Below are 22,189 nucleotides of genomic sequence, written 5' to 3'. Positions count from 1 at the left end.
TGACTTCAAACAGTTCCAGGAACTGTTTAAGCGGGTTGCTCAAAGCCAGGACATCCCGTTGGAGGAAGTGCAGACAAACCAGCACAAGCTGGTACAAATCTTACAACTTGCATCTACTTCCAGAATCGCTCTGCCCATCAATGATGTGATCTTAGAACGATCAGAGACAGTCAGAGACCAGGCTCAATTCCGCTGATGTGCAAAAGGGTGGATAGAAAGTATTATGTCCCCGTCAAAGGGGTGGACTTCCTCTTCTTGCACCCGCCCTTTAACTCCTTGGTGGTTGATGCCGCTAATGAATGCTGCAAACAACAACAGTTTAGATCAACCCCACAAGATAAAGAACACCAGAGGCTCGACCTCTTTGGATGAAAAATTTATTCCTCAGCAACATTACAATTCCGAGTTGCAAACTATTCAGCCTCGCTGGTTAAATATGATAATTATGGGAAACTCAGCTCGTTCACAGCAGAGCTCCCCGAGGAGAAACAATCACAATTCCAGGCCATTGTAAACAAGAGTCAACTCGCAGCTAAAGCAGCTCTCCAAGCATGTTTGCACGTCATGGACATGGCAACCAGAATCACGGCTGTGGCTGTGGTTATGTGACAAACATCCTGGTTACAATCCTGTGGCATACCTAGAGAGCTCCAACTCAAGTTCGAGGATCTACTTTTCAACTGAGAGAAGCTCTTTTAGAAGAAGACAGCTGAAGTGCTCCACTCAGTGAAGGATTCTCAACTCACCCTTCACACTTTGGGGAACTACGCTCCATCTGCAAAGGAACAGGGATTCCTCTTCCAACCAAAAGCAACAACAGTGACAGTACGAGAACCAAAGACATCGCCAACGGTCGCAGCGACGGAGAGCACCTCAAGCTCAACCATCAACTTCTCAATCGGCTCTGCCCAAGCCACAATTTTGAAGTTTTGGTTGAGGGTCTGGATGACTACCCTCACCAGGCCGTGCTTTCACCTGATCCATCCTTATCCTTTGGGCATGGTCTTTGCCCATTCTACCGCATCTGGGTGTCAATAATAATGGACCAATGGGTGTTAGAGATTGTACGATCGGGATGTACCCTCCCTTTTACCTCCCGACCACCTACCCCACCTCTATTTCTGTCCCTCTGCAGGGACCCTTCTCATTGTCATTTGTTATGACAAGAAGTCGATCATCTTCTACAACTAGGTGCCATGAAATGAGTATCTTTGCAATACATGGGAAGGGGTTCTACTTCTTGAGCCAGAAGAAGAATGGGGAATGGAGACCTATCTCGAATCTCCAGAAACTCAACAAATTCGTACACACTCAAAAGGTCAAAATGGTGACACTGGGCATGATACTTCCAGTGCTGCAAAAGGGGGGCTGGTTTTCAGTCCTTGACCTCCAAGATGCTTATTTTCATGTTATTACACACCCCGCTCACAGGAAATTCCTGCGTTTCACAGTAGGGGACACACTTCCAGAACAGAGTACTTTAACTTTCGGCCTATCCATCACACCAAGAGTTTTTTTTCTCCAAAACCCTAGGTGTATTAGTGGCACATCTTCGCAAACAGGGAATAATGATTTTACCTGGAAGATTGCCTTCTCGAAGACCCAACTCAACAAGAAGCACTGGACTCAGTCCAGACGATGATCACACTATTCAGGGATCTTGGACTATAGATGAACGAATGAAAATCCGTTCTAGTCTCTGTCCAACAACTGGACTTCATTGAGGCACATCTCGATACCACAGAAGCCAAAGCATCCCTGCCCCTGAACAGATTCACAACTCTGACAAACGTTATCTCAGAGGTGAGATTCAGTCTCCTAATACTGGTTCGTACCATCCTGCAACTGCTAGGACACATGGCAGCCACAACATTTGTGGTACGACATGCAAGATTACATATGTGCTGCATTCAGGGTTGGCTGAGCTCGGTATACATACTCAGCAAGCACAGCCTGCACAAACGACTTACAATACCACCCAGTGTCCTGGACTATCTACACTGGTGGACAAGACCAGAAAATGTATGCATGGGCATCCTGTTCCAACAGGAGCCCCCTTCAGTAGTAATCATGACTCTTTGCTCATATGCACCTATGCACGGTTCAAGGCAAATGGTCTCCTGTGGAGACTCAGTTACACATCAATCGACTAGAATTGCGCCTAGTCCACGGTGCCTGTATACTGCACATAAAGAGTGAATCCATTTGCATCATGACTGACAACATTGCCTGCGTTTTTTGCCACAGGTCAATTGACAAGGGGCGTTCAATCTCGCTGTGCACCGAAGTCATGAAACTGTGGAACTGGTACATACACCACAAAATAAACATTTCGGCCTCCTACCTTCCCAGCTGTCAGAACGCAACAGCGGACACGCTAAGCAGGTACTTTTCTCAAGACCACGAATGGGAAATGAATAGGAGAGTTTTGCTCTCCATTTTCCACCAGTGGGGCACTCCCCTCATTGACTTGTTCGCATCCCCAATGAAGAGCAAATGTTCAGTGTTCTGCTTGAGAGTGGGAATGGGGACACTGGTCAATGGGGGATGCCTTTCTCATCACATGATATGCATACCTCATGTACGCTTTCGCACCAATTCCAGTGATATCGCGCATGATACGCAAGATATGAACAGACAAGGCCAAGGTTTTCCTCATACTCCCAATATGGCCCAGACAAGCATGGTACAACCTCCTTACATGATGCGCATGGTGATATGCACCTCTCAAGCTCTCCGTGGTTGTCTGGACATGCTGTCTCAGAACAATGATCACACTCTTCACCCAAATCCGGAGAAACTCCACCTACAAGTGTGGCTCCTGCATGGTTCCATCATGGCGAACTAGCCTGCCTGGAAGAAGTTAAAGAGGTGTTACTAAACAGCAGGAAAGTGGCCACACACAACACTTACCTTCAAAAATGGAAGCCATTCTCCTCCTGGTGTCAAGAAAAATACTCAACAGCCTCCGCAGCACTGCTACCATTCATGTTGGAATACCTACTGGAGCTGAAATGCTCGGGTTTAGCAACAAGCTTAATCAAAGTCCGTCTTGTGGCCATTACTGCATTCCAGCATGAGATTGATGGCAATTCGATCTTCGGACTTCCAGTTACTAAACGCTTCCTCACAGGACTCCAGAACATTTACTCAGAAGTTCACCTACCTACCCCGGCCTGGGACCCCAATCTGGTGTTAAAATGCCTCACCAGACTGCCATTTGAACCCTTAGCTACCTGTTCCCTGCTGCATTTATCCATGAAAGTGGCCTTTCTGGTGACCATTACTTCCGCCATACAGGTGAATGAGAGCGGGGCGCTCATGGCCGATCCTCTCTACATAGTATTCTTCAAAGATAAGGTCATGCTGTGCCCGAACCCAAAATTTCTACTGAAGGTAACATCATCCTTTCATATGAACCAACCAATCCATCTTCTTGCGTTCTATCCCAAGCCTCATGAGACTCCAGCAGAGACCATCTTGCACACATTGGACATCAGGCGGGCGTTAACGTTTTACCTGGAAAGGACCAGATTTCTGCACTCCCTCCAACAGGATGTCCTGGCTTGGGCAACCCGCTTAAACAGTTCCTGGAACTGTTTTGAGCAGCATCAGCTTTTGATGTAACAACCTTTTAAATATAATATCCTGAATTTTTAAAAAAATCATAAGGCTTTTTCTGCTCCTCTGATGTTTGTAAGAAGTTTTTCAGCAAGGGAAAAACTGACTTGGCTACATGCAGGAAGAGTGATTATATGCAAAGTGATATAAAATGCACAAAAGTAAACAGGAAAAAAAAATGAAGAAATATTTTTCTCTAATTCCTCCTGTGTTGTATTTACTATAGTTACATATAAAAGTTTCATACAGAACTATTTTTTTCCAAATAGATTGTCAAGTCAGATAGTAAGTTTAATTTCTAAAATTCTTAGAAATTAAACTTTTGTTGATTGTTCCTGCTCCAAAGAGTTTATAATCTTTTGTACTGTGTTTATAGACTGCCTACCACAATGGAATCCTGGTTCATGGTGAGGGCTTGTAGGCACTGCCACAATACAACTTATAAATTAATAAGAAATACAGAACTGAATTTTAAACAGTGAACATATTTTAAGAATGAATTGTGTCAATGAATATTTTTAAGGCTTGCCAGACCAGGATTAGTTCTTGAAATAATCAATGAAATATCTATTCAACTTTCAGTTGGCAACCAGAGCGCCAGGTTCCTTTTAATGAAGTCAGATTACCACCTCCACCTGATATCAAGAAAGAAATAGGAGAAGGCGATGAAGTGGAGGTGAGTTGACGGTCATGTTTCCTTCCTAGCTTGCCCTCCTGTGGAAGTAACTGTTCAGACGGGATAATGTTAATATAATAATAATGTTAATACTGATTATAGTCACAAGAAAAAGTAGAGTTAAGCTTTAAAAGTGAACATCTAATATATGTAGTGTCTGTCACTAGTAATGATTGTACTTTTTGAAATGTAGACTGGTTGAGTAGATGGAATATGGTTATTATGAACTAGAAGTTACAATATAGAAGAAATTGGTTGAAAAAATTATTTTCAGTTTAAAAAAATCATAGGAAATAAACCTTTTTCATTAAAAATTTTCATGGAGCTTTTCACGTTTTCTCAAAAACTGCTGAAAATCAAAAATGATGACCCCCTCATCCCCATAAAAATTCCATAAAACAGAAATTTCTTACTGAAAATTTCCATTTAATTAAAAAGCCATTTTTGGTCAAAAAGAACCAGCTGTGTTAGGAACTTGATGTCTGATCCTGACTGCACTTCTGACTTGCCCATAGGCTTTGAACCTGTGCCTATTGAGGTCGATAGCAAAATTCCAATTGAATTCAGTGGTACAGGATCAGGTCCTTAACCTTCTGTTTCCTCACCTGTAAAATGTGCATACTGTTTACTAGTTCACTTAGGTAGTATTGAGGTTAATGTGTGTGTTTTGAAAATCTGAAACTGTATATTAGTGCTTTATATGACTATATTGTGGTTGGTTAGCTCACATAGTTAAAAATTGAATTCCAGCTTCCATTCTAATTCTGCTTTTTCAGTTGGTTATGACCTCAAATAAATTCTTTTGGAGCTGAATTTTTCCATGTTTTATCTCAGCCAAGGGGTGATTTTGTTTTTTGAAAGTTTGAACAAAAGCTCATCCGTGAAAAAGCTCATCTGTGCTTGAGTTATGTAAATGTGGGAGAAGAAAAAAGTTTCCCCATAAGTTTGAATCTGAAATTTTGCACTTCGATGACTGAACTCATTTATGGTAGATTCAAGGATAAAGCCAAGTTTGAAGGAAGCTCATGTTGAGTAAATTTAAAGTTAGGAACATTTGAAATTGGTTGATGACTTTTGTTCGTGTGTTTTGTAGTTTGATTTTTTTTTAAATGTTCATGGAGTCTGCGTGTTGTGAGGTGTGGCAAAAAACCCACCACACACACACTCCCTTCCCCTCCCCCCAGGACTTTTACTCTGCTGTAGTAGTTTTCACACGGTAATTTAGTGCACAGCAAGCTTATTCGCTGTAGATTCACGCACTGTGTTGCTGCACAGTAACTCACTGTGTAAACAAGCTTTGTGCATCCTAGAAAGTTGTGAAAGTGTTTCAAATTCAAGTTAATTTTATAACGAATGTTTTATTTTGCTCTTTGAATAAATAATATGTAAAATATTTATGAGAGAAAATGTACTGTGAAACGTGATTTTGTTTGTCCAAGTTAGGGTTCCTTTAATACAAATACAACTTTAAAAAAAACATATTTGACTAAGGTTTCCTCTTTGAGTAGATCCAGCCTTGTGTTCCACTGGGGGGGGGTGCGCGCGCCCAGTGCACTGGAGCCAGGGAATGCCTCCTATCAGTACCCATAGGAGGCAGCACTTGTGGCTCCTGCTCATAGCCCCTCCCCTGGTTAAATGAGACAGCACTGCCTTGACAACCCTCTCTCCTCCCTCTCCCCACACCCAGTTCCTTCTTACTGCCAGTAGCTGGAGTTGGAGCTCTGTGTGGTTCTTAACCTCACAATCTCTATATTCCTTTTTTTCTAGTTGTATATAATTAATTAGTACTCTTAATATAGTGTTAATTAGATTTAGTGTTCGTTAACTTTCATTTAAATATACCCCTAGTGATATCCTCACCAGAATTTAAACATTGCCCATTATGTGAGGGAGCGATCCCCGGCAATTAATCCCCACATGTGGTGCTTTCTGTGCTTAGGCTAAGCCACATGGATGGTGTTTGATTTGCAAATCATTCACGAAATGGACTCAGGTGGATCTTTGTTTAAAGCAGCCTACTTGGACACACCATGCGGCCTGCTTCGGCACCGAGGTTTAAATTGGATCGGAGGTTGCTCTCGGGTTCGAAGAGTGTTATCATTCCATGCTCTGGATTCAGCGCCTCTCTGAAGAGACATAGGAGTCACTCCCTGTTGAGTGTACCGACAAAAAGGTTATATAAGACTGATCAAGGCCTCTTTAGTTCGCGTGGGGACTCATCTGTCTCCTGCAGAAGGAGCGCAGACTACCACGGTGTGAATGCTGGTACATGGGATGGAGTAGGTCCCATTAACCACTCTCCAGTACCAGACAGGGAGGTCAGAGATCTGTACTGTTGACTCCAGTTCCTCTCAGAGAGTTGCTCTCCCTATTAATGATGTGCTCCTAGAGCCTGCTAGAGTTATCTGGAACATGCCGGCTTCACAGTGTTTGGAGAAATGCTGTTTTGTCTCAGTGCAGGGATTTGAAGGTTTTTATACCCATCTGACCCCAAATTCCCTGGTTGTAAACACAGTGAATGATAGAGTCTGGCAAAGCAGATTTAAGTCCACTTCTAAGGTTAAGCATGTTAAACAGATGGACCTGATGGATAGGAATATTTACACCTCCTCTTCCTTGCTTATGTGGATTGCTAACTAGTAGACATTGCTGTCGAAATAAGATTTTGTGAACTGGATGGCTATGTTTGAAGTTTGAAGACCAGGGAAGTATTCTGGGCATTTATCACCAAAAGTTGCTGGGTGGCTAAGTCTTAGTTGCAGTCTGCACTGGACGTCATGGATAGTTGGGCCAGAGTGATGGCCTCGATAGTGACCATGAGAAGTGTGTCCTGGTTGCAGAATATGGCCATTGCGCCTGATGTGCAGCGGGCTATAGAGGATTTACGCTTTGATGGTTGAGTGCTTTTTTTTTGGACAAGATGGATGAATTCTTAACTTCTTCAAGGACCGTAGAACTATCTTAGGCTCTTGGGAGTGTACACATTGGCAGTGCAGAGACCGCCACTATGATGGTCAACAGCAGTATCGTTGGCAGTGCACATTTGGGCAGCTTTCCCTCCCCAGAGATAACAGGACTATCCCAGAAAGGGGCATAGGTCCCAGAGGAGGAGGCATTCAAGTCTGGGGTTGGCCAATAGACATGCTTTCCCTAGGTGCCCCCCTAGCATCCATTTTGACTCCAGAACAGTGATCTAGTCATGGCACCTTTTCCCCTGTCCCCTCTGTTTGGGGACAGGCAGGCTCATTTGCATAATGCTTGGGGCTCAATCATCACTGACAACTGGGTCCTAAGCACCGTCAATTGGGCTATGCCATACAGTTCCTTTCAATCCCTTTTCAGGGCCCCCTCTCACGAGATACTATTCCTTAAGCAGGTCCTCTTTCTACTGGCTTTTTTGCTTGACTGTCTGGGTCTCATCCTAAGTACTGGGAAGTGAACTTTTGTTCACACTCGGAAAATCGAGTTCATTGTGGCCCTAGAAGACTGAGTTCAAGAACATTTTTGCCCACCGACTGTTTTAAGGCAATTCGCCACCTTTGCCTCAGTCTGCGGTCTCAGCTTCCAGGACAGTTCAGATGGGCTCTTGAACCACATGTCTGTTTGCATGCAGGTGGTCCAGTTTGCAAGATTGTGTTTTTGCCCCCTTCAAGTGTGGCTCAGGACAATTTACTTTAACTCTTCGCCCCTTGTACAAATTGGTCCATCTCCCTCCACTGGTCCTGGACTCCTTGAGGATGACTTGTGGGATGATTGGTGGTGGACGTTTCTGGAGAATTTGTCATCCCTTCATCCAATCCTTAACAACCTGATCTGTTGTCACTCATGCCTCCCTGATGGGCTGGGGAGCACATCTAGAGTTGCTGAAAATTAAGTGTCTGTGGTCAGAGCAGGAAGTCTCACGGCATATCAAAATGCTGAAGCTTCTTGCCATCTACAATGTCTGTCACTTTTCTGGACCATATCATGGGCTCAGTGATTCACATACTTACCAACAATACCATGTGATGTATTATGTGAACAGGCAAGGGGGAGCACACTCAAGGGTGCTCTGCCAAGAGACAATCGGATTGTGGCAGTTTTGCATTCAGGAGAGTATCACTCTGATAGCCGACCACTTGCCCGGGGTCCAGAATCATCTTTCAGACCATCTCAGCAGGAATGTTTTTCTGAGTCACAAGTGGTCCCTAAGGCCAGGTGTCCTCCGGGTCATCTTCGCAGCTTGGGACATTTTGATGATAGACCTGTTTTCTATGAATGTCTGTTCTGCTTTTGAGGGGGCCTCAGTCCGGGCTCCCTAACTGACACTTTTCACCTCAGCTGGCATTCGGCTCTCCTGTATGCTTTTCTTCTGATCTTAATCATCCCACAAGTCATCCTCAAGCTGAAGGCGGATTGGGCCAAGCTCGTTCTCATTGCCCCGGCATAGCTGAGGCAGTGCTGGTTCTCTGACCTTCTCACACGGTCAGTTCAGCCTCCCTTGCTCCTTCCTCTCATGGTATAGCTGTTTCATGGTTGAATGAGGAGGAAGAGCAGTGTTCAGCAGCTGTTCAGAAGTTCCTACTCAACAGTAGAAAGCCTTCTACCAGAATGGCTTATTTGGTGAAATAGAAGCAGTTTTTGATGTGCCCATTGGCCCATGGAATTCAACCTATGCAGGTTTCTATCCAGGACATCCTTGGAGTACTTGCTGCACCTTCAGTCATTGGACCTTGCACTTAGCTTATTGAGAGTGCATCTGGCAGTTAATATCAGCATTTCATCCTCTCTCATTCAGGGAGGATCAGTCTTCTCAAATGCCATGGGAACAAGATTCTTAAAAGGGCTTCTTTGTCTCCATCCTTCTCTGGTCTGGGAGCTATTCCTCTGTGGGACCTTAACATCGTCCTAGTGGCTTTGATGGGACCTCTGTTCGATCCCCATGCATCTTGTCCCTTTCTGCTTTTGTCAGGAGACTGAGTTCCTGATAACAATACCATCTGCAAGGAGAGTCAGAGTTGAAGGCTCTGATGGCAGAGGTCTCCTTATACACAATTCTCAAGGGACAAAGTGACTTGATAACCACACCCAAAAATTTTTTCTAAGGCGGTTTCTCAGTTTCATTTGAACCAAGTGGTATATATTATTACCTGTGTTCTTTTCAAAGCCACATTCATCTACAGAGGAGCAGCGTCTCCATATATTAGATGTCAGGCCATGTCTAGCCTTGTACCTGGATAGTAGTAAACAGTTTCATGTTTTGCCTTGTCTGTTTGTGTCATATGTAAATCACATGAAGGGGCAAGCTATCTCTTTCCAGATGAGCTCTAATTGGAAGACATCCCGTATCAGGACTGCATATGAAATAGCTTCAGCTATACCTCCTCAGTGGGTGAGAGCTTATTCTATGAGAGTGCAAGCAACATCAGTAGCTTTCCTCAGTAATGTCTTGATATGGGACATTGTCAAGGCTGCTACGTGGTCATTGATACATACATTCACAAACCATTATGCTATTACTACATCAGAGCGGATGCAAGTTTTGGTAGGGCGGGACTGCAGTCTGCAAGCCCCATCTCCTGGGGTGGGTACTCTTTGTGAGTCATCTTAAGTGGACTACACAGCTGCATCTACTTGAAGAAGAAGAGGAAACAGTTACTGTAACTGTGGTTTTTCGGGGTGTGATGCAGATGTGTGTTCAACGACCAACCCTCCATCCCCTTCACAGCAGAGTCCGGTCTCTTGGCATTCAGTGCAAAGAAACTGAGGGGGGGGATCAAAGCGGTGCAGCCTCATATAGCCAGGGCAGGGGCTGTGAGCCTGAGGTGCAAGTGCCAGGTATTGCTAGGCAAAATTCTCCAGCTCTGGTGCACTGGGTGTGCACACACCTAGGTGGAATACACATCTGCATGACCTCTCAAACAACCACAATTTCTGCAAAGTTTCAGAGTAGCAGCCGTGTTAGTCTGTATTCGCAAAAAGAAAAGGAGTACTTGTGGCACCTTAGAGACTAACAAATTTATTTGAGCATTGCTGTAAGTAACCATTTCATTTTGCAATGAGATGTGGGTATTCAGAGACTTGTACCTGTATGGATCTTGGAGCACCACATGGAGGAGCGGAGTCTATGTTAATGAAAAGTATTGTTCTTTGATAAGTGGTAACCTAGTAATATAGCATGGTATTATATGCTCTGTTTAAGAGTAAGAAATTTTCATTTTTATAAATTATAGTAATAGAGATATTTTAATGCCTATATATAAAATGTACAATAAGGGTTGAGCTAGAGCATTCAAACTTTTTGAAGTTTCATGATGTGCGAGTGCTTGATTTCTTAGACTTTCCCTGCAGAAAGTCCAAATGAATAATTTTTTATATGCATGGAATTGTGTAATTCAAAGATTTAATTTAAAGAAATGCATTTTTTATCAGTATTGCATGCAAGCACAGAGTGGCATTGGTCCTTTAAGAAGGAAGAGGCCCGTGTACTTGTGATTCATCAGCTGACCCTATCAGGGTCTTAAAAGAGGGTACCTGGGCTATAGAGAGGGAGAGAGACCTGGTGAGTCAGCTGCCTAAGACCTCTGCCTGAGCAAGTCAGGAAACGATAGGTGAGAGCAGAAAGCCGTAGATGGTTCCTGAGGGAAGGCTGAAGGGTGGAGAGCAGCAGAAGGGGTTTGGTATTTGACCTCCCCAAGCCAAAGAGCCGGGACTGGAGAGACCTGAAGACAGGAGAACAGCATGAGGAGAACATTCAATCTGGAGAGCCAAAGTCAAGAGCTGGAGCAAGCCGAAGGCAGGGAAGCAGCGGAGGGACTTACCCTCTGACTTCTCCAAGAGCTTGAGCCAGAGGGTTGAAAGACTCCCAGCAGAGAGGCTGGGGATGGGTTCTTACTGGGATGAGCATGCACTCTAGCTAGAAGGGTTGGGGTGGTTGTCCTGGTAAAAGGAAAGGAGAGGAGCGATGAAGTGCCTAGGTGGAAGACACTGGAGTATGCCATGGAAGGACTCTCAGCAGAGATGAAGAATGGGGTTTTAAGCACTGTATATGCTGGGCGTAAGAAGTTGGCTAGGTTTGGGACTTTTGTTGGGGATTATTTGAACTATGTTTTGGTAATAACTGGCCCCAAGAAAGAGTATTATTTAAGCAAGATAACCTCTCATGGGATTACTGGGGACTCTGACGGGGAAACTGAGGCTGGTGCCATCTCTTGTGCCACAGGATCGGACCCAAGGCAGGAGTTGCCCATGTGCCCATGCACTTCTTGTAGAGTAAACCTTTAATATGACTGTAGAATAGTTGGATAATCACATTTGTTTGTACACATGTAAAAACATATGGTAACAGCATAATAAACTCTACTATAGATCAAAAATTACAGTGGAAGTCATATTTTATCTGCTAATATTTTGGAATAGATTGTATAGTGCCAAGAGAGGACTTGGATTTAAGTTGCAATTACCTGGGGAACCATAGTTTTTAAATTTTCTTAAACCATAATAAATTTATACTATTAGGGGTTTAAATTTGCAGGAAAACCTGAGATGTTGACAGACCCCCTAATTATGTGGCTTACCTAGTGAGTTTTGCTGCAAATAAATAAAATTGTCTTTGTATATAGTAGGTAGGAAACTGAAGAGGTCATGTATAACAGTGTGGCATTTCATTTTGATTTATGATATATCATCCTGTGTTCTTAGCACAGTACATTCAGTACAGTTGTGACATTCTTTTTCTCTTTAATCTTTATTTTTTAAAAGAGCACTGCCAGTGTGTATTAAACCAAACCAAGAGGAATGATTAAAAGGGCACTTAATAGTAAGATATGGAGTCGTTCATTTCTGACTTGCCAGTTCAAGTAAACCTTTTAAAACAAGAATGACTAAAAGCTGCAATGGCCTATGAGAAATGAATTTGGCAAGATTCAGAGTTTATTTAATAATGAGTAAGAGTGACCATCAATAAAAATACCTGTTAAAACTAATTGGTGCCCTCAGCAACAGCCTCCGCTGAAGGCTAGTGATTGACTGAGCCATAAAAACTCATCTACCCTCATGTTCCCAGTGATGGTAACTGCAGATCAGGGAGTAAACATGTTGCTGGGATAGTGTAACTACTGCTGCTTATTCTGCTTGTTCCATAGTTTCCAGGACTGCTGATCTGACATCTTTTCCAGAGCAATATATTCACACAAAAATTAAATTAATAGAAAAATGAAAAACATGCCAGGTTTTTATCCTGATACACCAAAAAAGTGTGAAATCCCTCCCTCTCCTCCTGCACAGCTAATATAAAAGATTATGCTGGCACATAAATGGAAATAAAAATTGCTTGCCATGTTGGCTGTAGTAGCAGTAAAAATAAAGCAAAACACCCACCGCGATCAGCCGTTCTGTGGTGTGCAGGAAACGGTGTGGGGGAGGAGCGGGGATGGAGGGCACGAGTGGGAGGAACTGGGTGGGAAGAGGCAGGGCAGAGTTGGGGGCAAGGCCTGGGGTGGGAAGAGGTGGGAGGGACTTGGGGGGAAGGAGGTGGGTGGGGGCGGGGCCTGGGGCGGAGTTGGGGGTTGAACACCCACAGGGCTCAGAGGAAGCCAGTGCCTGTGCATAGGAACCCCCAATTTGGGTCAGAAATGGGGTTTGGACATTTAGGTCCATATCACAGATCTCTACCGCTTCAGCTAATGGGATAACTGATAGCTATTAACTACTTGTTGAGTATGGTGTTTCAACCAGTTATACACCTACCTTATAGTAAATTAATGTAGTCCACGTTTCCCTACTTGCTTATGAGAATGTCATGTGGGAAGCGCAATAGCATAGTAGAGTTGATACAGTAAATTGATCTAGACTCAATGCAATGGAAAATTCCATCCTGACTGAACACTGTTCAAAGAACATTCACAGGCTTAGACAGTGTGACCTGGAATTTGCTCTGCAAAGTTACACAGCAAGAATCTCTCAACATCTTTATCAGAAATGCACAGTATATCAATGAAGAAGCAAACTAAGTTTTATAAATTGGTAATGGCAAAGTAAGCAATAGTATAACAATGTCACTATTAGAAAAGGCAAATGTATCTCTGAATAAGTTGCGCACTTCTTTTAATCACAGGTTTCAGAGTAGCAGCCGTGTTAGTCTGTATTCGCAAAAAGAAAAGGAGTACTTGTGGCACCTTAGAGACTAACAAATTTATTAGAGCATAAGCTTTCGTGAGCTACAGCTCACTTCATCGGATGCATCCGATGAAGTGAGCTGTAGCTCACGAAAGCTTATGCTCTAATAAATTTGTTAGTCTCTAAGGTGCCACAAGTACTCCTTTTCTTTTTACTTCTTTTAATGGGTGCTAAAATTAGGGGTAGGAAAGGTCTGTGCCCATGTATTATAAGATACAGCTTTGCAGAGAAGCGGTGTAGTCTAGTAGTTAGCACACTGGTCTGAGGAAAAGCAAATTCTGTATCCAGTTCGGCTTCTGACTCACTGTATTACCTTCACCAATTCCATTAGCTTAGTGCCTCAGTTTATCCATCTTTAAAATGGAAATTCTTATCTACTTCCCAGCAATGTTAAGAGTACAGAACTGAGTTATGTATTATTAGTTACAGTGGTATGTCTGATTATGGCAGTTACGGTTAGCCACATTCTAATAAAATTCTATGGGAATATGCAGTAAATCAAGAGTGAAAGCAAGATCAATCTGATGACCTATTGTCAGTAAAATGTGCTAGATCAGAGTTCTAGCCGAAAGCCTGGTTCCTTTCTCCAATGACTAACAAACATTGAGAAGGCTGTGCTGGAAATATTCTGATCCTTAGAGAAGAGAGATTGCTTTTCATTGCTCTGCTGTGACCCTTTCTGGATAGATATTTTGTGTGTCTGCTGAGCTCCCAAGTATCCATCATTATATTAAAAGATCTATTAAGCTGCTGCTTTCCTTTTTGTTTTTCAGAGTAGAAATCTTCGGCAGTCTCTCTTCCCATGGTCTTTTCCTCCCTTGGGCCTGGTGTCATTTTACATTCCATTGAGCAAAGGAGGGCTAGCCCTCACTCCTTCTAAATGTGACTGGGACAGTTGTGTTTTGGTTTTTTGGTGTTTTTTTTGTTTTGTTTTTGTTTTTTAAGATGTATTTTTGCTAAGAATTAAACATGAAAAAGAGAATGTGTGCTAAACTCCAATGTTGTTTGGTCAGTGGTTTACTCTGTTCTCTGCATTTACTTCTGGGTTTTTTTGTTTTTTTTATGGCATGAATATTTTCATTCTCTATCACAACCCTGCTTTTCCATCTGTTTCATTCTGCAGTAAATCACAATCTGTTTATAGCACTGGTTTTGCCATGGGAATGAATATGATGTCACAAATTCAGCCTTCTGACCTCAGGGTAGGATCAGATAGGGAAAGATGGGCCAGGAAGGTGCAGATCTTTTTCTCCAGAGACTGCTTGGTTGTAAATGGTGGTGTGAGGGGAAAAAAAAAAACTTGAAAAAGTATATTTGTGTTTTAGGGATAATATATGTACCACTCCATCCAGTATGAAACTGCCTTTGTGAAGCATGTGTCTTCACATGCTATTGAGTAAATTTTTATGCTCTAGTTTTAAACCCCTCAAAAAGCTGCCTTGTGTATTATTAACAGAATCTGCACACCTAATCTGTGTAGTGCAATGTTATGAAAATTTATATGATGACGCACATATGACTGGCTAACTGGAATTTTATACAAAAATAGTTTTAAATTGCACTATCTTTTGCTACTGGTGGCTTTTATCTTGGTGATTAGCTGGGTTAGTTGAAAAAGATTCGTTTCTGCTTCATTGCTGGTTTAACCCGTTAGGTTTTTTAATTGTATATATATATTTTAAATATGCTCCTCTTGTATTATTTCCTTTCAGGTTTACTCAAGAGCAAATGACCAAGAACCTTGTGGCTGGTGGCTGGCAAAAGTTCGAATGATGAAAGGAGAGGTAAGTTACTTTAAAACTTAGGACTGTCTGCTCCCGTTTGAAGTGCAGCAAGTATGGAAGGTAAATATTGCAAGACTCATTAAATCTGTGTGCAATATCTTGTGGTGGAGAAATGACACTGTGATATAATGACATAAGGACATGAAAAACAGAGCAGGTGAGAGTGGGTTGTTGCTAATAAAGAAACAAAGCATAGCTTGAAAAAAGGAGGAACCCAAAGTTAAGTATTACCAACACAGAACCACGATAGCAGGTTAGGTCATAAATTAAGGCTGCTCTTGGCGATGGTAACTTGCAGCTAGCTGACTGTGCACAGGTGGGAATAACAGTAAATATTTTTTTCTTGTAAATTGCTTGGTAAATGGGGATGGCTCCTGGATACTTGCCACATTTTGTGTGTTTGACACACCTTGAGTCAATATACCTTGGATATGGTTGTTTAGGTTCTGCAAGAACTACATTGCATGCCTAACTCTGTTATATGTCTGTATATTGGATGAACTATTTCTGGACTACGTGTGGTACCTTGTAAATCTGTATGCTTCTGACATAATTTGAAACAAATCAATCTATTTTGCAAACATAATTGGTGAGGTTAAAAAAAATATGTAAAGCAAAAAATGTTCCTACCTGTGTTTCTAACATCCTGATAAGATTTTAAATTTGATTCAGTTCTAATAATTAAGTTACTTCACATCATTTATATGGACAATAGAACCTCAGAGTTATGAACACCAGACTTACGAACTGACCAGTCAGCCACACACCTCATTTGGAATCAGAAGTACGCAATCAGGCAGCAGCAGAGACCTCTCTCCAAAAAACCAAATACAGTACAGTACTATGTTAAATGTAAACTACTAAAAAAAGAGAGAGAGAGAGCAGCATTTTTCTTCTGTGTAGTAAAGTTTCAAAGCTATATTAAGTCAATGTTCAGTTGTAAACTTTTGAAAGAACCACCATAATGTTTTGTTCAGAGTTACGAATGTTTCAGATTTACGAACAACCTCCATTCCTGAGGTGTTTGTAACTTTTGAGGTGCTACTGTATTTTTCTCTTTACATTTCACTCAGCTTAGTGAAAGGAGACTAATCTGTTGTTTCTATTCAAAACATTTTTCAGTGCTCTTCTGTTTTCTCTTCCTATGCGCTAGGAGAATGCAGCCATGTTTTGATTAAAATGCAGCAAGGACATGTTTTTTTAAAAAATATATATTTCCATGAATAGTTAAAAATACACTGAATTTTGAGCTTAAATTATAAATCCTAACATGATGACATTTCATTAATTACATATTTCAGTTAAAAGTTTGGGGGTTGGTTTTTTTCAGAGTGGGGATTGGGAGTGGAGTTGCACTTAAATATTGCCCTGCTGAATTGGAAATCCAAATACAACAGCATTATGCATCAACCAAGAGATTTGGAAAGTAAAACTGTTCAGTGTCTTACTTCATTTTGAAACTGAATAAAATACAAACAACAAAAAAAGTGAAAGTTGGCTATGGTGGTGAGTGCCCTAGAAATAACCAAAATAGCTAGAACAGCAAGTTAGATTTCTAAAGTTTTCAGTAAATCAGTAATAATTGAAGGTGATAATCTTTAATATGGACAAAGATGCTTTTTGAAAGATGTTTATCTCAGCAGTGGTGCTGTAATAAATAGGAGCCTGATTCTGCTAGTCTTCCATGTGTGTTATTCATATAGATAGTCATTGCAGTTGCAGGCACAAAAAAGATTTGCACACTCAGACACTTAATTTAGGTTTAGTGAATCATGGCTACATATCTGACATTGTCCCATTAAAATATTATTGCTGTATTGTGAATTGATATGATGAGTACTAGTTGGAGTGACCCTTTCCAACTGAAAAGCTGTATTTTTTTTGTCTTTAGCGAGTAGTAGGTCTCCAGAAACTCAGTCAGGAAAGAAGGCTGGGAATAAAAAATTTGTTATGTATTTTATGGGCTTTGATCTTTGCTTAGCTTTTTGTTAGTACTTCTGCTGCTTCTGTTGAATTGGGGAGTTATTTAAAGCACGTCATTTGAAATAGACCATTGTCAAGGACAGTCACCTATCTAGGTATCTTCTCTCTTATTGTGATCTGTGTGGATGAACAAGCTGGCAAGAAAAGACACATTAAACTTGTGACATTGAGAGATACTGATTAGAACATATGTCAACTCCCCTGCAGTGGAGTTAAATACAAGCCCTAATGTATTTCTCTTGTATGTCACAGCAGCTTGGGATTTTACTACCAGCCAGTTAACTAAAGTTTTTGGTTAGAGGACTTGGATTTAAATAGTGAGAAACAGTATAAATGTCCATAGGTGTGTGATCTATGGGTTTTTTTAATGTAACTCAACAAATGTGTTTTTAATTATATACACAAATGAGAAATTACCTAGCCTTCTGACTCCCAAAACTTTCGGAGTTATTGACAGTAGGAGTTGTTTTCATGCTTTGATCTCCTGTATCCTTACTTGTCGTTGCAAAGTACTGATAGAATTGCACCTGTTGCAAATTATATAATCATCAAGCTTTTATTCACTTCTGAGTTCATTATAGATGCTTTGGCTGGGTATTCTCAGATTTAAGTTTGCTAAACAAGGGACTAAACTGAAATTCACAAAAGATGTATCTGATGATGAACAACCATATGATTATTTTTGGTAATCCGTTTATATGGCATATTGCTAAACTGAACTGCTTCTAAATGTGGTAAGAAATATTACTTCTCTAAGAGCATGTGGACTTTTTTTATCTTCAAAATGTGGTTGCAGGTATATGCATTTTCAACATCATTAAAGATAAACTGGAAGAGAACAAAAGTTTATGTAGACAATACATATGGCAAATAGTTGTATGTAATCATTTATTTGTGAATAAAGAAATCGTTCCGTGAACCAAATTTAATTTAAAGTGTGGTTATAGTCAGAAAAGACCCTATGGAAATTATGGCACCACCTTACCAAACATATCTGTTCCTTGTGTGTATTTCAATCAAGTCTGCTTATGTTGACAAAAAACAAGCATCTGTTTTTGTGTAGGAGCAGGGGAAGATTCTGCCTACTCTTTCGCAGTTGCCCCATGGGATGGAAAAAGAGGATTTGATTTGCGAAGGCTATGTAAAAAATGTGTATCCTGGCACAAAGCTGAGCTTTGTGGGCCTTCCTGTGTATTGAAGGGTTGGGCGGTAGGGCCAGAATATTTGCAGCTTTTACATCTTCCAGACCTTTTATCTCCTGAAACTGAAATAAATATATGTAAATACAGAGTAGTACCATAGCCTGAGACGGAAGTATACCTCCTCCTTTATGTCCAATAGTTATCTGCTGGTCAGCCTATTTACACAGTGGATTTAACTTTTACTGCTGTTCCCTCAGAGCCAATACATCAGTGTAAAATTAGCTGGATTCTGTTCTCCCTCAAGCATTTTTGGAAAAATTGTCAGCTAATTTCTTGTTGCATTACCTTTAGTAGTACACGGAATGTACTAAGCAGAATGAAGACAGTTTAAATTTCAGGTTCTGGATTGAATCGGCAGAATTGGCAGTTAGAAAAAATAGTATTTGATTTACATACTGAGCAAACTTACTTTCCAGTTGTACAATGCAATGTGCATCTGCATACACTTCCATCCATATAGAGACCCATTGGCTTCAGTGGGACACTGGGGGAGGGGGTCTGCACAAGCATATAACATTGCAGGAGCACAGCTTTGTCAAAATAGAACTATGTTTTAATGTGTAAACCCATATTTTATATTTCCTTGATGGTGGACATAATAGCTGTTATCTTTATGAAATGGTTACTTTAATTAATGATTTTTTTTAAACTTCCCCCCTTAGTTTTATGTCATTGAATATGCTGCTTGTGATGCCACGTACAATGAAATAGTCACATTTGAACGACTTCGACCTGTGAATCAAAATAAAACTGTCAAAAAGAACACGTTCTTTAAGTGCACAGTGGATGTTCCTGAGGATCTCAGAGATGCGTGAGTAGCTCTACATATTGTAACTTCACTATTATTCATTTCAACATGGCATATTCCTTTCTCCATATATGTATCTTAAATTCTTGTCTTAGGTTATTTTTTGGAGAGAATACCCCTGTTGTAGTTTAAAGTAAAATGGCATTAACTGTGATATTTCTATCAAATATGAAAGTGATGTGGTTTCCAATCAGCCTTGCTGGAACCACCAAGTGATGACCTCCCACCCCGAAATGTTCCTCATGTCATACTCTGGGACAGTTGTACCTGCCCCCTCCTTCTTCCCTTCACCAGAAGGCTTGGTGATTTTTCTGGTGGTTGGACAACATACTCTTTTGTGGTTGAGCTGAATGCCATGGAAGAAGAAATCTTTAGTCAAACAAGCTCTTCCTGAGCCTGCAACCTTGTACACCTGAGCTGCTACTGTAGCCAGCTGCAGTATAGAGTAACAAGTAGAAAAGAAGACTTTCAAGGAGCTGCAGACAGCTTACCTCCTCCACATTTGCAGTGTGAAATCAGGTGTATCCCCGGCACATCTCCTTGGACTAGTCTGGCGTTTTCCAGGCTGAGAAACATTCCTTATTATAGACTACTGCCACATTCTCATTTTTGATTAATAGGGTTGCACAGTTGTTATTGATATGACTCTTCAGCTGAAGTAACCTTTACAACATTCATTTCTCTAGGTGCGCTAATGAAAATGCACATAAGGATTTTAAGAAAGCTGTAGGAGCTTGTCGAATTTTCTACCATGCTGAAACTACGCAGTTAATAATACTGGTAAGAAACCAGTTTATTTTTTGTGCAGACAGTGCATGATATTCATGATATTAACTACTACAGATTGTTGTGTGCTGCCTTCAGATCTCTGTGAACTGATTTATTTGTAAGGCTATGCACATGTCAAGCAGTTTAATATATGTATGTCCTTATAATATCATTTTAAAATACTGTATTTTGGAGTAGGCTCATTGGATTAGTGTCAGTACTGCATCAAAGGCAGCCTGAGTTTGGGAGTGATCTTTGGTCTCTCTGATTATGCGATGCAGCTTTCTGCAGAAGTAACGTGCTTAGTCTCTTTTGAGGGTAAAGGCACTCTTGCACAAATTCCCTTTACTGGATGTAAAAGAGAGAACATAACCATAGCCATTTAGGGAATTGGGAGCCTTAGGGAGATTTTGTAATACACAGAATGATAGGTTAAGGGAAGTTAGTCCTATCTTTTATCTATTTTTAACTGTCAGTGAAAGCCAGGGAAAAGCTAGTATTCTGTCACCAAGTATCATAGGAAAAAAGCAAAGGCAACTCTCACAAATTTGTTCAAATGCAATGAGACTGAAATTGGGTTTGGCCTGGGGAGTCCTGCGTCTGCTCCTGTTACATAGTATTTTCCTCAGCAGTAATTCGTCTTTGCAGTTCTGTTTCCTTGGGACAAAATTTTCCATATAAATTTGCCTGTTCAGATTCAGTTTTCCCTTCTTACTTTTTTGGATATTCCAGTGAATAAGGGGGTGACCTGCACATATATGTAAAAAGATTAAATAAAATAATCTAGCAATTCATAATAAATCCATAGTGGGATTATCTCAGTGCAACATTCACTGTATAGGTCCAATAGAAAAACTGTGGCTGTGAACACACTGAGCCAATGGTAATGGATTTGTGGGGTTTTGTTTTGGAAGCTGAATTTTTCTTGGTATGTCTTGTTTTGAGACCTTGAGGAAGGCTAATATCAATAAGTGACTTTATAAATTGGGTTTATATTTACAATTCAGTTTAATTTAAACAGTAATTTGCCCTCTGAGTGTGGATTTTCTTTATCAAAAGGGAATATTGTTTATCTTACCACTTCTCTTTTTGTAGTCTGCCAGTGAATCAACAGTAAAGAGAGTAAATATATTGAGTGACATGCATTTGCGCAGCATTCGTACCAAGCTAATGCTCATGTCAAGAAATGAAGAAGCTACAAAACACTTAGAAGTAAGCTGTCTTAGAATGGAATTGTTTAAAGCTAGGGAGGGCAAACTTTTAGGCCCAAGGGCCACTTCGGGGTGCAAAACTGTATGGAGGGTTGGGTAGGGAGGGCTGTACCTCCCCAAACAGCCTGGCCCCCGCCCCCATCTGCCCCCTCCCACTTCCCGCCCCCTGACTGCCCCTGTCAGAACCCCCGACCCATCCAACCTCCCCCCGTTCCTTGTCCCCTGACGCCCCCCCCCTGCAGGACTGCCCCTTCTCCACACACCCCCCCCCCGCGGGACCCCACCACCTGTCCAACCCCCCCCCGCTCCCTGTCCCCTCACTGCCTCCCCCACTCCCCCCGACTCCTATCCACACCTCTGCCCCCTGACAGGCCCTCCGGGACTCCCACACCTATCCAATCGCTCCCTGACTGCCCCCTCTTCCCCATCCAGAACCTCCACCCCATCCAACCACTCCCTGGACCCTGACTGCCCCCCGGGACTCCCTCTCCCTTATTCAACCTCCCTAATCCCCTCCCCCTTACCATGCAGCTCCAAGTAGCAGGAGCTCGCAGCCTGGCTGCGCGGCGGCATGGCTGCGGGGGAGGGCAGGACAATCCCGCGGGCGTAGTTTGCCCACCTCTAGTTAAAGTAATCATTTAATTGTGTTCAGTTTTGAGTTCCTTCTTATGATGGACAAATTCTTTCACCTCTCCCTAGTGCACAAAACAACTTGCAGCAGCATTTCATGAGGAATTTGTTGTAAGAGAAGATTTAATGGGACTTGCAATAGGTACACATGGTAGTAACATACAGCAAGCGAGGAAAGTTCCAGGAGTAACTGCAATTGAGCTTGAGGAAGATACTGGTACTTTCAGGATCTATGGAGAGGTAAGGGGAAAAATTTTTTTTGTTCATTATATTTAATAGTTGGTTTACTCTGGTATTTATTACTACAGCACAGAGATGAGATCTGAGCACAGGAACAGGAGTCAGAGACT

At 41.6% G+C, this 22,189-nt stretch overlaps 1 protein-coding gene across 3 annotated transcripts in view; it reads left to right on the top strand.

Moving 5' to 3' along the window:
• The window catches only part of FXR1 (FMR1 autosomal homolog 1), a 67,438-nt gene that overhangs the window by 18,697 nt on the left and 26,552 nt on the right, over window positions 1–22,189 (top strand). For all 3 annotated transcript variants that reach the window (XM_038416995.2, XM_038416997.2, XM_043492454.1), the window contains exons 3-8: window positions 4,204–4,297; window positions 15,166–15,237; window positions 19,085–19,233; window positions 19,917–20,010; window positions 21,094–21,210; window positions 21,909–22,079. In XM_038416995.2, the coding sequence (XP_038272923.1) occupies window positions 4,204–4,297; window positions 15,166–15,237; window positions 19,085–19,233; window positions 19,917–20,010; window positions 21,094–21,210; window positions 21,909–22,079 (697 nt within the window). The remainder of the gene's footprint in view (window positions 1–4,203; window positions 4,298–15,165; window positions 15,238–19,084; window positions 19,234–19,916; window positions 20,011–21,093; window positions 21,211–21,908; window positions 22,080–22,189) is intronic.

Source organism: Dermochelys coriacea, chromosome 9, assembly GCF_009764565.3.
Source record: "Dermochelys coriacea isolate rDerCor1 chromosome 9, rDerCor1.pri.v4, whole genome shotgun sequence".
Taxonomy (NCBI): Eukaryota; Metazoa; Chordata; order Testudines; family Dermochelyidae; genus Dermochelys; species Dermochelys coriacea.
This window is presented reverse-complemented; position numbering and strand designations above follow the sequence as displayed.